This window comes from Phalacrocorax aristotelis, chromosome 18 (genome assembly GCF_949628215.1).
Source record: "Phalacrocorax aristotelis chromosome 18, bGulAri2.1, whole genome shotgun sequence".
Lineage (NCBI taxonomy): Eukaryota > Metazoa > Chordata > Aves > Suliformes > Phalacrocoracidae > Phalacrocorax > Phalacrocorax aristotelis.
Genome location: NC_134293.1, coordinates 153,658 through 170,012, shown reverse-complemented (window position 1 = coordinate 170,012; position 16,355 = coordinate 153,658). Strand labels below are relative to the sequence as shown.

The window sequence follows — 16,355 nt, the reverse complement described above, 5'->3', positions numbered from 1 at the left end:
CCGGTAGGTAGAAGGCAGCCCGAGTGTCAGTGCGTGCGCTGAGGGAGGCTTGTGTGTCTCCACAAAGAGAGGTGCTTGGTACAACACCTGCAGCACATGCCACATCTCCAGCTATCAGCGCCCTCCTCCTAAGGTTAAGTTTCCCTGCCTGCCTTCTGGCAGGAGAAGAAATCTCCTCACCACCTGACAGTGGAACTTGCATAGCCTTAGGCAGGACTTGCCCAGCAGGTCAACCCGCAGGTCATTCCAGCCCATCACAAAACCACCTTTGGCTCCAGTTTACACCGAAGCACAGGGTTGCATGGTCCTAGGTCCAGCTCTTCCCACAGCCTGACACATGCCCTCATTCGCTCCAGCCTAGCGGGGGCAGAGAGCCTAAAGGACTCCCTGGCATTACAGGGCTGTTGCCTCTTGCGAAAATCATTTACCGTCTCCCCTCCTGTCCTTACAGGGGTGAAGTCAGAACAAAGACCAAAGAAAAGTCTTACTTGAGGAATGAAAGGCCAGGAAGTTCCTCAGTCCCCTGCTGCTTACTGCCGTGTGCTCTGGTTTACTACATTTGCCTCGCCTTCCAGCTAAACTGGCTGTGGCAGGGAAGGCATTATGTATGCTTAATTCAGGTGGAGGGGTGACACCAACAGGTTCAGAAGAAAGGATTCTCTCCTCCTCCCTGGCTCACAGTTCTTTTCCTTCCTCATGTGAACTTTCTCCCTGTTTCTATCTTCTTGTTCCTCATCAGTACCTTCACAGGACTCAGCCAAACAGACTTTGGCTTGTTCCCAGCAGCCGCTGTTCAGTGTCTTGGGGGTCAGTGCTGAGTAATGTGGGGCCCTGCTGACTGAAAACAGAAGCGGGGTTCAGCAGATTATCACATCTCAAGCTCTCACTGAATAAAGTTCACAGTCACTGGTACACACCATTTGACCTGCCACCTTTCTGGCAGCCTCACCTGTCACCAAGCCTTTCATTGACCTCCAATAAACTGAGCTCTTGCTGCTGTAATCGAATCGGATGCAGCGTGACTGACAGGTGCATGTTGCACATGGAAGTACACGCTCTCATCCAGGAAACCAACACAGGCTACTAATAAATGCGCTGTTGAAATTACAATCAAGCCGATGGTATTGCCTTCCTCCCTTACCCGGCGACACTTTTCTCCGTCCTGCTTTATTCCTGGCAGAGTTCTGAGGGTCCTGGTTTAAATAGGAAACGCCACCGCGCTGCAAAATGAGCCCAGGCGTGGTTTCCTAATGCAGAGCTCCTCCTCCCGCCGGTCCCCAGGGTGCCGCCCGGCCATCGGCGCTCGCTGCCGGTTCCAGTAACTTCTTGCCCTCTCATTCAACGGCGGCCTCCGGGAAGGAACAAAAGCAAGCAAATAGATAACTAAATAAAGGAATCCCCCGGAAACCCGGCGATGCCGGACGCAGCCCAACGTCCCCAGGTGTGCTTGCACCACGCTGCCGGCAGCGCCCGCCGCCCCCCGCGGCTGCCCCCGGCCCGGCGGGGCTCTGCAGCGGCCCCTCCCGGCCCGGCGTGCCGGCTGTGGCGGGCGGGACCTGCCGCCGCCGCGCCCCGCCGCCGCCTGGGCACTGCCCACAACCAAGATGGCGGCGGGAGCCTCAGGCGGCGGGGTGGGCCGCGGCGCGGCGGGGGGCTGCCGCCTGCTCCTGCGGCTGGCGCTGGGGCGCACCTCGAAAAACGTGCTTAGTTTTGGGCCCCTCGGGACAAGAAGGCCCTTGAGGGGCTGGAGCGTGTCCAGAGAAGGGCAGCGGGGCTGGGGCAGGGTCTGGAGCACAAGTGTGCTGGGGGGCGGCTGAGGGAGCTGGGGGGGTTTAGCCTGGAGAAGGGGAGGCTGAGGGGAGCCCTTCTCGCTCTCTGCAGCTGCCTGAGAGGGGCTGGAGTGAGGGGGGGGTTGGTCTCTGCTCCCAAGTCACCAGTGACAGGTGAGAGGAAACGGCCTCAAGCTGCGACAGGGGAGGTTTAGGTTGGATATTGGGAAAATGTCTTTACTGCAAGGTTATCAAGCACTGAAACAGGCTGCCCAGGAAGTGGTGGAGTCACCATCCCTGGAGGTATTTAAAAGATGGGTAGATTTGGTGCCTGGGGACATGGTTCAGTGGTGGACTTGGTAGTGTTACGTTAACAGCTGGACTCGATCTTAAGCGTCTTTCCCAATCTAAATGGTTCTGTGATTCTGAGCAGCACAAGGCTGGATCCAGCAGCGCCAGAGCAGGCTACACAATGTGCTGAGGGAGACTTGTGGGTGTGCGCAAAGAGGGATACCTCTTTGCATCTGCAACACATGCCACATCTCCAGCTGTCACTGCCCTCCTAGGATTAAGTTTCCCTGCCTGCCTTCTGGCACGAGGGAGTAAGCCGCCAAAAGAGGTCTCCTTATTACCTGCGTAGCCTTATGCAAGACTTGGCCAGCAGGTCAACCCACAGGTCATTTCAGCCCATCACAAAACCACCTCTGGCTCTGGTTTATACCAATGCACAGGGGTTGCATTGTCCCATGTCAAGCTTTTTCCTCTGTGTGACCCAGGCCAAGCTATTTGGGACAGAACGCTTGAAAAGAGACTGGCATGGCTGGCTGCCTCTTACAAAGCTTACACTATCTTCCTTATGTCCTTACCAAAATATAATCAGAACAAAGACAAGGAAAAGCCTTACTTGGGGAATGAGAATGCAGCAACATTGTGTCTTTCACAGCGTGAAAATATTTGATTAAACAAACACTTGAAACATTATTCCCCACTATTGCTCTGCACTGACTGCTGGATGGAATATGCCTACTGCTTGATTCCAAAGGTACAGAAAGAACAGTTGTCTACAGGGAAGGTGGGGCAGTTTTTATTAAACACTAAACAAGCTTGAACCTAGCACCCACAGCACAGCAGTGCTAGTGTTGTCATGGACAATCTCTTTTCTGTCACAGCATTTTAAAGCTAGCGTTTTGCTCAGCACCCTGCCCTCCATGCTGATACAGCAACATGTTATTGACTCAGTACTGCAAGACTGTAACCCACGTAGGTAATGGCAGTAATGCAAGCATTGCCTCACCACGTTTAGGTTAAGGGCTGTAGCACAGACAGTACTAACTGCCATGAGCTAAATCTCCTGCAGTTAACAAAGTACCCCAAGAGACACAAGGTGTTTTCATCCTACCTTTGTAGCATTTGTGCTTTAAACGTGTGGGAGAACCAGCAACAGAACTTCCCTTTCTTCCACACTTCCCCCCAACCTGTCTCCCCTTATTCTGGCACGAAACCTGATCTATTCTCCTGGCATTTAAAAACCAGCATGTTTCAATCACCACTCTATAAACCTCTGTTGTGTTTGCTCTCATACTTCCTGCTGTGTTTCTGTTTTGGCACTTGTGTCTCACTCTCCCGATTAGTTAGCTGTGGCCAGGAAATCACTTATGCACACTTAGCTGATAGGGAAAAGGAGCAAGCGAGGGAGGGGACACCAGTACCCAACACCAACAGAGTCAGGGGAAGGGATATGTCCTCATCTCCACCTCGCAGTTTTTTTTTTCCCCCCCTCCCATAAGCTTTCTTGATCTGTGCCACTCCCTTCTTTTTCCCTATTTGTATCTTCTAGCTCCTGCCCAGTACCTTCAGAAGCCTCAGCTGAACAGATTTTCTCTTGCTCCCAGCAGCAAATGTCCAGCATTGTTCCTCATGGCCAGTGCCAAGTAACACAGGACCCTGCCAAACTGAAAGCAAAAGGGAGGTCTTAGCAGATTATTCATCTTGGTTTCCTATTTAAATGAGTAGTTCATAATCACTGATACTTCCCACCCTTTTCTTAAAATTGTGAAATAATTTAGATAGGGAGGGACCCGTGGGGGTCTCTGAAGCTCCACAGACATTACAGGAGTGTGTGGTCCACAGTATCTTCAGACTTCAACCGTCACCCTACTATGACTGATTGTGCTTTGGGTTTTTAAAGCCCTGTTCCTAAAAATCCTAAAGATCTGTATAGACAGAAGGATCAGTGGCTTGGACACTACTCTGGACTTAGTCTTAAATACCTGCTCCATTACAGACCACAGGAAGGGACTTAAGCCAAGAATTCATGCAGGCTGATCACGAGCTACTAAAACTCTCAGCGTACGGCTACGTAACTCTGATCTGACACCCAGGCAGATAACAAACCTTTAGAAGGGTTCTTGAAACATTACAAAAAGTAGTTAACTCTTTACTGAATCCCCCGAAGGAAAAGATCTCTAACCTGCTTTTACACTCTGGAAAAATCCTGCTGAATATTTTGTCTCCTAAACAAACTGCTGTGCCTGGTCTTTTTATCCCCTAGCTCTCTATTGAAGAAGCCGAGCTATAACACTTCTCTGCCACCACAATGGAGTTGTGAGAACAGATGCACTGCATGACTGCAACGTCCCCTGCAGGCACCATGGATGAATTTGAGACAGCAATATCCAAATGTGTCCATCTGGACTGGACTCCTCTTTGCCAGGGGCAACACAAACTGAATTAATTGTGATTCTTCAACCATTTCTATTCCATACCTTAGAGGGAGATGCACATACAGGTAAGTGAGAAAAAATACAAAGAGGTCTGGAACTAATGGAACAGAAACTGGAGCTTTCACTGTTATATTTAACTGTGTAACTGTTTAAGTACAGGTAATATTTAGAAATCAAAGCTGTCATGTATCACACGTACATAGGGTTAATGATGTGAAAACACAAACAGCAAAACAGATACAGGGGAACTCTGAAAGTGCCTCAGAGCTCCCATTTTCCTCTTTCTAGCCCTGCGGGTCACAAATGATCTCTGACAGAGAGGTGCCAGGACCAGCAGCGTGCCCTCTAACCCCTCCTAGCTGCAGTGCCTTGGACACCCTTCCCCTTCCCTTTGTCACTTTGGGCAATTTCTGTAGAGTTTCTTCAGACAGAAAGAGGTACAATCTTTGCATGGGTTGTGCATGTTCCACATAGCCATGTGAGCCTGTATCCCAAACACCATGAGGTAAAGCCTCCTCCTATATATCATTCATTCTGGACGTAAGTCTAGTCCTTAATATTTTGCCAAATCCTCAAGCAACCTCCTGTCAAAGCCCAGAACCAGGACAAGGACATTCATAAAAGAGGAACATGTCAAGAGCAGCATTCAAACGGAGGGACTTTAGAAGAGGAAGGAATCTGGCAACAAAGTGATTCAAAGAACTTTCTCAATGTAGACAGCATGACACTGTGCATCTTCAAGCCCGGAACTCTGAAAGGGACCAGGGTCATTACCCCAGAAAATTGATCATAAGGGGAAACGTATGAGAAGCAGTGAATGAATATTTGGCAATGAATCCAGATAGAGAGTTTGAGCCGTGTTCTGGACGGATACTGAAGGCAGCACGCTGGAAACCCAGCTGCAAAAGGTAGCTGCTCATTCAGGCTCGGTAGCCAGGCGCAGCCTGATGCTAGCCGCACCACTCTGCCTGTGTCCTCTGGGCTACAGAAAGCAGCACGCTCTAAAATGCAATCCCACTGTCCCAAGACTTCATCTTCAACTTAGAGAGGGGATGAACTGTAGACAGAGAAGAACATAGGAATGACAGCTGGACTAGGTCCTTTCCTACCTGAAATATCCTACAGTCCTGTGGCAACAGGGCTGGTTAAAGGACAGAAAAAGCCAAAAGGGGAAAAGAAAGCTGCACTTCCCGCACTCCCGCAAGGGCCTCTGACAGTGCACAGAGAGAAAAATACGCCGCAGCAGCACACTCCCTCAAGCAAAGCAGAAACGCCCCAGTGCCGCGGGGCGGTGCGGGGGGGAAGCAGCGGGGCCGGGCCGGGGACACCCCGCCCCGCCGGGGCGGAACCACCCGCCAGCCCCGCGCCCGGGCCGGTAAAAGCGGGGCGGCGGGGCCGGGGAGCAGCGAGCAACCAGCCGGGGCTGCGCTGCGGAGCAGGTGAGCGGGGATACCGGCCGGGCTGCGGGGATACCGGCCGGGCTGCGGGGATACCGGCCGGCACCGGGATCGGAGCTGGGACCGGAGCATCGCATCACCTCACCTCCGCTCGCTGTTCCGCAGGTTGCACCAGTTGCCGGGATCGCTGCACCAACGAGCAAAACGTCGACCAAAATGGCAGCCGAGGTGAGGGTGAACTTTGCTTCACTGGAGGGGTAGTCTCGGGGGTGCTCTGGCGGACGCGAGCTCGGGCAACTTATGAAATATAAGTCCCTGCTGTTTCCTCCGGGGTCTTCCCTCTGCCTGGGAGAGAACAATAACAGACGGGGTTCATTCCTGCCAACTTGCGTTTAGGCAGGAGGTACCTTACAGCAGCTTGTGCAAGCCCTTCCCTGTGCCGAAGCCGCCTAGTAGGTGCGATGCGACTAGTCGGCTTAGCGAGTCACGCTTTCTGCCTTCCGAACGGCCCCCGCAGCCCTGGCCTCTGCTCTGGGTTGCAGACACGCGCCCATCAGCTGTCGGACTGCACCCGCTGCTTCTCTAACCAGAGTCCTGTGGCTAGCTACGGTTAATCTTTCAGTTTGATTTCCTGATTGCAAATGTACCTGTTGCAATGTTTCTGCTGACCCACCTCTTACTTTGCTGGAGACTGGTAATACTGAAGGTACACCTAGATACGCCCGTTCCCCATCAAAGAGCTTAGCCTCTGGTACTGGCCTTTAATTTAGCATCCCCTGTGCCATGCTCCTGCGGGCACCATGTGCACGCTGAGGGCCTCTAACACACTGCTTTTTCAATTCTGATTCCCCCTCTGCCTTCCCCCAGATCTCTGACAAAGCTGCCTGAAAGATATTGAAGAAGGTGAGCCTATACCCTCACCTCTGTAGGCTCTCTCCCGCTGTCCTCTCAGGCGTGGTGTCTCAGCAGGGATCGCCAGAGGTGTGGAGACAGTCGCTAGGGAAAGAGTTTCTAAGGCTACCCAACAGCGCTTTGCCTGACCGACAAAGCCCTGGCACCGATAAGCTGCTGTGCCACAACCGTCCTGCCAGCTTCTTGCTGTCCATGGTAGTCACAGTGTACAGCATGGGAAGAGACTGACAGGGATGTGGAAAAAAATAAGTAGATTCGTAACTATTTTCCACTCTGTGGTGGCAACTTAGTTAGGCCCTCCCTTTAAACGTCCTCCCATTTCTTTTTTGCACCTGCTAGCACTGGAGAGTTGCTTTTCAAATCTTGGATAAGTTGTAGGGTCGCTCCACGAGTAAAATTCCTATCCATTTCAGCACAAGTTTGCCGGAGTTAGGGCTTCAGGGGGCATCCTGCTTGGGCAAGCAAAAAGCTGATTGAGCGGCATACATGGCTCTCAGCTAGTGAATCCACTCAGTTCTGAATCACTGCAGAAAAAGAGCTTACACGCACCCTGCTGCGATGCAGAGCTGGGATTGCGTACCTGCCTTTGGTCACCCAGTGAAGTAGTTACGTAGATGACACATTCCAGCGAGCGAGGTTGCTACACGAATCTCGGTTTGGGTGGAAAAACAACTTTTGTTCCTATGTGTTTTAAAACCTTCTTTTGTTGATGTATTTTTCTGAACATTCCCGATGCCGAAAGGTTCCCAGACCTCCCTTTCTGGAGTCTGCACCTTAACCAGTTCTATGCTAATCTTATGCCAAGGCTTGAAAGCACACCGTGGGCTCTGGAGATGCTTCAAATGGTAACTTCAAACACTTCATAGAGAGGCTTGTGCTGGCCTGGAGCTCTTTGGAAATCAGGGAAAAATCTCTGTATTAGCTCAACCGCTTAAAAAAGACCTACGTAATACCAGCTCTCGCTATATTCCCTACAGACCACTTTACTTCTTGCCCCCCTTCAAAGGGCGACCAAAGGGTTGTTGACCTGCAGCTGCCTCAAAAGAGAAATCCATGCTGGTCTTGCAGCTTATGCCTGACAGTCACGCAAGGACTCCCTGCAGAGGTGGAGGACCTCGGAGGGATCCTGAGCCAGACCTGACGCCTCGAGGGTGACGTGCTAGTGACAGTGACACGTTCTCCACCTCTTCAGCTCATTGCCAAAGGTCGTGAAGTCCAGGGGCCTTTCTGGTCAGTGCTACCACATCAAAAGGACATAGCTGACCATGGCCTTTGTATTGGATAAACAGATCACTGGATGGTACATGCATAGAAGTTATTAGGACTCTTTAATTTGCTTCTTCCTCTCTCTCAGGGGAATAAACTTTGGGGAGGAAGATTCACTGGAACCACAGATCCGATCATGGAGAGTCTCAACGCTTCCATTACCTATGATCAGAGGCTGTATGAATTTGACATCCAGGGGAGCATGGCTTATGCCAAAGCCTTGGAGAAGGCTGGGATCCTAACTAAAACCGATCTGGAGAAGATCCTGAGTGGCCTGGAAAAGGTATTTATTTCCTTCACAAACTGTCACGCATGCTGAAGGAATGGCTTCTTACCTGACAGGCTCTGTAGTAGCCTCCCTGATTTGCTCTCCTAAAAAGCATCTTTAAATGCCCTCACGTCCTATTCCTTAGGGTTAGTCACGCCATGAAGTGTTCTGAGAAAGGGAGTGCAGTCCTAAATCATTGGCATGACAGGCCCCATGTGTATGGCACTTGGGACACTGGAGGCATCTGGGCAGGGGATCGATGCTCAAATTGCATCCCGCTAATGGCACCAAAGGCCAACAGCAGGATGCAAACCAGCAGACAAGCCCCAGTGATTGCCTGAAGCCCTGATGTGCACATAGTCAGTGCTCATTATGGGAGCCCTGGTGCCTCGGCGAGGTGTGCTCAGTGTGACCCTGCCCGCCCACCCACCCTCTTTGGACTGGACAGTCACGAGGAATTGTTTCAGGGTGAGTTAGGAATATTCTTTTTCTGCTGGCACTTGGGATCCTTTTGAGTCTGGCTGCCTGGGTTAGTAGGAGGCAATGCATAGCATTGTATAGGGGTGAAGAGAAGTCAGCAGCTAAGCGCTTTTTTAAATATCCATTGTTGCTGCTCACCCACCATGGACAATGGTGAGTCTATACAATGTTTGTATAGGAAGATCTTTGTGGACAATGCTAAAGCAATCACTGACATTTCAGCTCACTTTTTCATTGCATTGCTTAAATCCTCCTATAGCCGTAACACTGCTGGGTCATCATGGGCAGGGAGATGAATCACACCAAGTGCCGTACAGAGTATCAGGAAAGGCAAGCAGCCAGCCTTGGCCTGAAAGAACAGTAATGCCAGAGCTCGCAGAGGCTTAACACTTTGATTTCCATTGGGACGGCAGAAGTTGGTATTTGCTGGGGACACTTGGAGCCCCCACGCGCAGCAGGGTAACAGTAGTGGCTGACTGGTGTTTCTGCTGACATTTGTAGATCTCTGAGGAATGGTCTAAAGGAACCTTTGTGGTGAAGAAAAGCGATGAGGATATCCACACTGCCAACGAACGCAGACTAAAGGTTTGGGTCCTCTAACCTCTTCTTCCCGTCCCTCTGTAGCTAGATCCGCTTGACGTTAAGTGCGCGCGCCTTGGTCCTACAGTGAAATTCCTCCGGACCTTGTGGCACAATCGAGTGTCTCCAAGACCCCTTTTGTGGAAGGGGCACTGCACAAACATAGACAGAACCCAAACTTGCCCTTCCCCAGGAGGGATCCCACGGGTACTCACAGGATCCTAGAGCTGAGTCCCTTCCAGGCAGGGTGGAGGTCTACTCATGTGGAGTCTCCTCCTCAGACTGCCGAGATGCTGACAGAAATCCTCTTCTTGTCCTCAGGAGCTGATTGGAGACATAGCTGGGAAACTGCACACTGGAAGAAGCAGGAATGATCAGGTACGTAGAGAACTGTTGGCTTTTTTCTCCTTCTGTATTCCTCCCCCTACCTCAGTTCCTTCATCAAATGTCTTTACATCATCGTGCCCTGACCCTCTCCGGCATGTAATCCCTAGGGCTTTAAACTAGTGACACGGCAGTGGCTCATCCGCGCAGGGGAACGGGCCCTGCAGAGTCCCTGCTCTGGGTGTGCCTGCTCAAGCAGGGAGGTTGGACAAGATGATCTCCAGAGGTCCCTTCCAATGCCCACCATTCTGGGATTCTGTCATTGCTTCCTGGTGGTATAAGGCCACAGACTTCCAATGACATCCCTTTGAAGGCCTACAGAAATGGTGACTTTACTGGCTGGGTGCCACCTGTCCTTTCAGGATCAGTCCTTCTACTGATGACTGACTTGTGTCAGTTGGGGATTTTCGGATCCAAAGTTGACAATACCCAAAAGTCCGCTGAAAAGAAAGGGCTTTGATTCTGTCCATGGAAAGCAAGATACAGTGTCTTTCCCAGATCAGTGAGCAGGGACACATGTGGCGGGAGGAAAATGCCCCTTCCCATCCCGTAGAACAAGGAGGGGATAACTCTACCAGGGCTTTCTGCTAAACACTATTTGGTCCCTAAGTATGTCACATTCTGCTTTGTCTGCCTGTGGCCGGTCTTGTCCAGGTTGTGACTGACTTGAAGCTCTTCATGAAGAATTCCCTGTCTGTCATCTCCACTCACCTCCTGCAGCTCGTTAAGGCCCTGGTGGAACGTGCGGCTGCGTAAGTCCTTTTCCACATCCACGGCCTTGGCCTTGCAGGGGCCGGAGTCTTCTAGGCTTGCTCTTGGACTGACACCAGTCAGGGCAGCAGCAGGGTCCTCTGCGGAGGAAGTTACAGACAGGCAGTGTGTGACAGCACAGGGAGACAACAGACCCTCTTTGTCCGCAGCTCACATCACAGAGACCTTCCTCTTCCCTCCCAGGGTACCCTGGCAAAGGGATTGAGGTGGCAGATCCACACAAGACTCTGGAAGGCACCAAATCCACCTGAAGGAGTCAGGAACTCTAACACAGTTCAAGTTGCTATGTATGAGAAAAGCTCAGCTGTGTTAGCTCCCTGTCTAACTCTCCTCCTCACACCCCACACTCCAAACCAGTGGTGGACGGGCAATCTTTGCCTGCCACAGAGAGGGATTGCTGTACCAGGCAATTCTCCAGAGGGGCCGAGGGCACACACACCACTCTGGAAGATCGGGAGATCTGCGCCCAGTGCGCTTAGGTAGCAGGTGACAGGGAGAGGAAGACATAGGTCCAATTCAGCATGACACAGGCTCAAGAAGTTCTCTTTGTGACCTTGCTAGAAAGCCCTGGAGTGCACCTGCCACTGCCCTCTATCCTGAGAGCTGCTGCTCACCTCTTTCTCTCCTTTCACATGCAGAGAAATGGATATTATCTTCCCTGGCTACACCCACCTGCAGAAAGCTCAGCCCATCAGATGGAGCCAGTTCTTGCTCAGGTAAGCACCTTTCACACTTGGCTGGAGGAAGCCTTCTCCACCCTTGGGGCCCTGCTCAGCTGCAGCCTACAAGTGCACCGTCCTCCCAGGGGGCAGCCCAGGCTGGTGACAAACCAGAGGTAGCCTTGCAACCGGGAACAGGAGCTCCCTGTGTCCCTGCGTGGCTCTGACCAACCGGGGACCCAAGCGCTGAGCGGGCAGTAGAGGCTGACTCCCCGTACGCTCCGTCCTTTGGCCACAGCTACCTCTTGGCCCTTGTGGCATTTTCTGACTTCAGGTGCTTCATCTGTCATGATGTTTTTTTCCTAGCCATGCTTTTGCACTGATGCGTGATTCTGAGCGCCTGGGAGAGGTGAAGAGGAGGATCAACGTCTTGCCTTTGGGAAGGTAAAGTTTACTTTCTGTGTAAGTTCACTTTGCTCTGCAAAAATGGCTGAGAGGCAGATCTCTATACCCCTGAACCCCTGCGGCGTGTGCGCCACACGCGCTGCAGAGCTGCTAGGGCACAAGCCTTGCTTCTCTCACCAAAGAGAAGACCGTTCCAAAGGGAAGACACTCGCCACAGAGGTACTGTTCTTCTCCCTTCTTGAAATGAAGAACTACCAGGCTTTCATCAAGCAACCCTTCCTCTTTGGAAGAGAGCTTCTGGTCTAGTTCAGGGTCTGCTGAGCCTCAGGCCACACTGTGTGACATGAGACTGAACTGGGGGAGGGAAGCCTTCGGAGGGGTGTCACCACTGCCTGCTAGAGCTAGGTTTTGGTTGAAGTGTGCAGGGTATCACGCATGACTTTTGTTTCTTTCTTCCCTGGCAGCGGTGCTCTGGCTGGCAACCCACTGGGAATCGATAGAGAGCTTCTGCGTAGTGGTAGGTGTCTCCCCATGACTGAGAGGCACAGGTCTACTCATAATGTCTGGGACTTGGGGAAGCACCGATCCATTGTCTTGATGTGATCTGGGATGCGTTGCAGCACCTTAACACAGGGGTGGAGGGTAATAAATCCAAACAATGAATATGATCTGATGCTCAGTGACACAGGTGGGAGGCAGCTCCTCGCGACTCAATAAGCCAGAAGGCTTTTTACTGCTATGGGACAGCAGATGCCTGCAGGGTGGGAGCATAACCAGATCCACCTCTGCTGCACACTGGCTGCCTGGGGCTAATAACAAAAGCTCGCTCAGCGTGTTTGTGTTCCTGGGGCACCTTAAGGGCTCCCAGTCACCTGCATGCTGGGGCATCCTGCTGCGTTCAAGCTCCAGTCCTGCCAAGCCTGACCTCCTCTGCCCATCACCTTCCTTACAGAGCTGGACTTTGCTTCCATCACCTTCAACAGCATGGATGCCGTTAGCGAGAGAGACTTTGTGGGTAAGCACAACTCGATCGCTTCTTCCCACCGCAGTTCTAGAAGTAGGCTTCTGAGGCCTCCCCAGCTCACCTCCCTTACTAAGGGACCTGAAATCCCTCACTAGGAAGTAATTACGCAAAAAATCTGTTTGCTCGTTTTTAAACCCCACTCAGGGCTCCCTGGGTTGTCAGGCAAACCAACACCTTTTTCACCTCCCAATTTCCTGCCTTCTCTGCAGTGGAATTCCTCTCTATGGCCACCCTGATGATGATCCACCTTAGCAAGATGGCCGAAGATCTCATCATCTACAGTACCAGCGAGTTTGGCTTCCTAACCTTCTCTGATGCTTACAGGTAGGTCTGTGGACTCTGGGCAGAAAGCCCCTCTCCCTCAGTCCCTCCTCCTCAGCTATCCTCACCTGGGAGAATGAGGCAGGGGTTGGGGTCACCCTGCTGCACACGGCTGACACAGCATTAAAAGGCTGGCAGAAAGGCAGCCTTAGGGTGAACATTCCTCAGCAATGACGGCTTATTTCTGATTCTGGGAACTCAACCGAGCCTGCCTTCAGCAGACACTCCTCCCCAGCAACTGCCGGCAGAGGGAACTTCCTCCTCTGCTGGGAATGCCTGCCAAAGCCCTTCCCTGACTAGCCGGGTTTGCAGTCCTAACAGACTTCCTGTCTCTCAGGGTGGCACAGCCACAGCCCTCCCTCTCTGAGGCCACAGCAACACTTGGGCTGGCCTGCTCATACCAGCTATGGAACGGCTTGGGGGGAAGCCTCCTTTTTGCTGCCCCTTTGAGAGGCAGGACTCTGTGGTAGCCCCAGACAAGACCGCAAAACCAAAAGCTCTGCTTTAGGATACGTGAGAAACCCGGTTAGTTCACTGCTTTCCGACACCCTACAAAGGTGTCCAGGGAAGGGGCACCTACTTATCACCTTTGGAGGGCTGGGCCAGTACGTTGCATGACCTGTGACTGCATGGACTGGGGTCTTGCTCACCGTTACGCTCTACGCACTTTTCTTTCAGCACTGGCAGCAGCCTCATGCCTCAGAAGAAGAACCCCGATAGTATGGAGCTGATCCGCAGCAAAGCTGGACGAGTGTTTGGACGGGTGAGCCTGCTACAGAAGGCAGCAGGATGGAGAAGCTGCTCATACTAGGGCTGAAGAATGTTCCTCCTTCTTGCCTCTGTGAAAAGAAATGTGCCCGGTCTAGGCTCTGAGCCTCTGCTGGGACAAAGTCCTTCTCTTCCTAGAACTAACGCCCTCCCCTGTTTCTCTCTGCAGCTCTCTGCTATGCTCATGGTTCTCAAAGGACTTCCAAGCACCTACAACAAGGATCTGCAGGTAAAACAGATGTTAGTTTCCACACCACCTCTCTGAGCAGACACAGCTGGCTTCTACTCTTGAGCAGTCTTGCCACTCCATTTCCCTGCACAGATTTTGATTGTGTGCAGGATGCTGAGAAAGGGGCTGAGGCACAGCACGCTGCAGCGGACACCCTGGCCTCTAGCCAGAGCCTCTGGGATGATGTGCCTGTTCTGCTGGCTGGGCTGCTCAGACCATTGGGCTTTTGGGCTGCATCGGGTTGACTTACAGCAATTTCCATCCCTGTTCTAATGCAGGAGGACAAGGAGGCTGTCTTTGATGTTGTGGACACCCTGAATGCTGTGCTCCAGATTGCCACTGGAGTGATTTCTACCCTCCAGGTAAGGCCTCAGCCTCTTGCTATTGAGTGTGGCTGGGCAGCACAGTCTTTGAGTAATGCAGGTCAGGGAGCTCTAGGCTGGTCCTAAGATGAAGGCTCTTCAGAGGCTCACCCACAGCCCTCATGATGGCTCCATGATGGCTCAGGGGGTCGGAAGGCCCTTTTGGAGCCAGGTCCCTTCCAGATGAAGTCCCCTCGCTGTGACCGCTAACGTGTCACCCAAGGAGGAGCTGATGATAATGTCTCCTTTGACTGTCCTTCTGCAGATCCACAAGGAGAACATGGAGAAGGCTCTGAGCCCTGAGATGCTGTCCACTGATCTGGCACTCTACTTGGTTCGTAAAGGAGTAAGTATCAGGGGGAGGCTTGCAGCTGTGGTTTCTTTGGATGCAGAATACTGCTCAGCGAGGGCCTGAGATGAGGCCTTCTGTTCTGTCCCCAGGTGATGATGAGTCTGGGTCAACAAACACGAAAGCTGGAAACCCATTCTTTACATGTATCCCAAGTAGTGGAACTGCTGCCAGGTGGACTTGGTAGTAATTTGCAGGTGGAGTTTTACCTCCTAATGCCTCCCCTCCTCACACCCCAGAAAACCTGGATTCGCATGGCCTTACCCTAAGTGAAAACAAGCAACCCAAACAAGACAGCACATCCATTTTTCTTCCTTTGAGGCTGCACCCCACTTGCCTGGTCACTGACTGCAGCCTCTGCTTCTCACTGCAGATGCCATTCAGGCAAGCCCACAATGCCTCTGGGAAGGCCGTCCGCCTCGCTGAGTCTAAAGGCGTCACCCTCAACAATCTCAGCCAGGATGACCTCAAGACCATCAGGTTTGTATCACTGCTATTTTGCCCGGACTCCACTCAACCGGCAGCTATCAGCCTCCCTTCTTAGGGTGCCGTTCCCCAAAACTCCTGGGCCAGACAGCTCCCCAGAATCCTCCTGCCCTCAATATCAATGCTGCTGCTGGGCCTGAAATAACTGAAGGGGGACAACATCACTACCACTCAGCTCCAGCAGAGCATGGGCAGCAGCTAAGGGGAGGGACTGGGAGAAACTCATGCCCTGACCTGGAGCCACCAGCCCTCCAGCAGAGTCTGGCTCCAGACTCCCTCGCTCTCCCCTTAGAGCCGACTGCTCTGCACAAGCAGCTCCTGCCAGGAACTAGAAGCGCAGAAGCAGGGCTGCGGGAGGCGTTTCCCCTTGGAAAAGGCTCCATCTCCTCTCCCTCGCCCTCTCTGCAGGCAGTGAGCATGTAAAGCCAGCAAAGGGCACCCAGCGCCCTCCACTGACACCTCTTCTCTTTGCCTCCCCAGCCCCCTGTTTGGCAGCGATGTCTCCCAGGTCTTCAACATGGTGAACAGCGTGGAGCAGTACACAGCCATGGGTGGTACTGCCAAGAGCAGTGTGACTGCCCAGATTGAGCAGCTGAGGGAGCTGATGAAGAGGCATAAGGAATAAGCTTAGAGTGTGGGGAGATATCCCATGGATGCAGCATTGTGCCTATCGTGCTAATCTGGAGTTAATAAATGCTTGGGTGTATGTAGTTCACTGAAACTCCTGTCTTGCGTCTTTCTTCTAAGGGACAAGAGCGAGCGGGGCTTCCTCAGCCCTCGGCAGGCTTGGGGAAATGGTCACTGGTGTGTGACCCCGGCAGAGGAGCTGGGTTACGGGGTGTCAAGTTCTAGGGGGCCGGTAGGTAGAAGGCAGCCCGAGTGTCAGTGCGTGCGCTGAGGGAGGCTTGTGTGTCTCCACAAAGAGAGGTGCTTGGTACAACACCTGCAGCACATGCCACATCTCCAGCTATCAGCGCCCTCCTCCTAAGGTTAAGTTTCCCTGCCTGCCTTCTGGCAGGAGAAGAAATCTCCTCACCACCTGACAGTGGAACTTGCATAGCCTTAGGCAGGACTTGCCCAGCAGGTCAACCCGCAGGTCATTCCAGCCCATCACAAAACCACCTTTGGCTCCAGTTTACACCGAAGCACAGGGTTGCATGGTCCTAGGTCCAGCTCTTCCCACAGCCTGACACATGCCCTCAT

At 52.5% G+C, this 16,355-nt stretch overlaps 1 protein-coding gene across 1 annotated transcript; it reads left to right on the top strand.

Annotated features, from left to right (window-relative positions):
- Positions 1 to 5,823: 5,823 nt before the first annotated feature.
- Positions 5,824 to 15,873, top strand: LOC142066001 (argininosuccinate lyase). The gene is made up of 17 exons (XM_075112907.1): positions 5,824 to 5,931; positions 6,055 to 6,117; positions 8,156 to 8,350; positions 9,317 to 9,400; positions 9,716 to 9,772; positions 10,433 to 10,530; positions 11,188 to 11,265; positions 11,575 to 11,652; positions 12,078 to 12,130; positions 12,566 to 12,628; positions 12,847 to 12,961; positions 13,637 to 13,721; positions 13,896 to 13,955; positions 14,234 to 14,317; positions 14,583 to 14,663; positions 15,040 to 15,146; positions 15,633 to 15,873. The coding sequence occupies exons 2-17, from the start codon at positions 6,106 to 6,108 to the stop codon at positions 15,775 to 15,777; spliced, it is 1,395 nt and encodes a 464-aa protein (XP_074969008.1). The 5' UTR covers positions 5,824 to 5,931; positions 6,055 to 6,105; the 3' UTR covers positions 15,778 to 15,873.
- Positions 15,874 to 16,355: the final 482 nt, after the last annotated feature.

Coding starts and splice junctions, on each gene's coding strand:
- LOC142066001 (XM_075112907.1), top strand. Junction 9,773..10,432: donor GAAGAAGCAGGAATGATCAG/GTACGTAGAGAA, acceptor GGTCTTGTCCAG/GTTGTGACTGACTTGAAGCT. Junction 12,629..12,846: donor TAGCGAGAGAGACTTTGTGG/GTAAGCACAACT, acceptor CCTTCTCTGCAG/TGGAATTCCTCTCTATGGCC.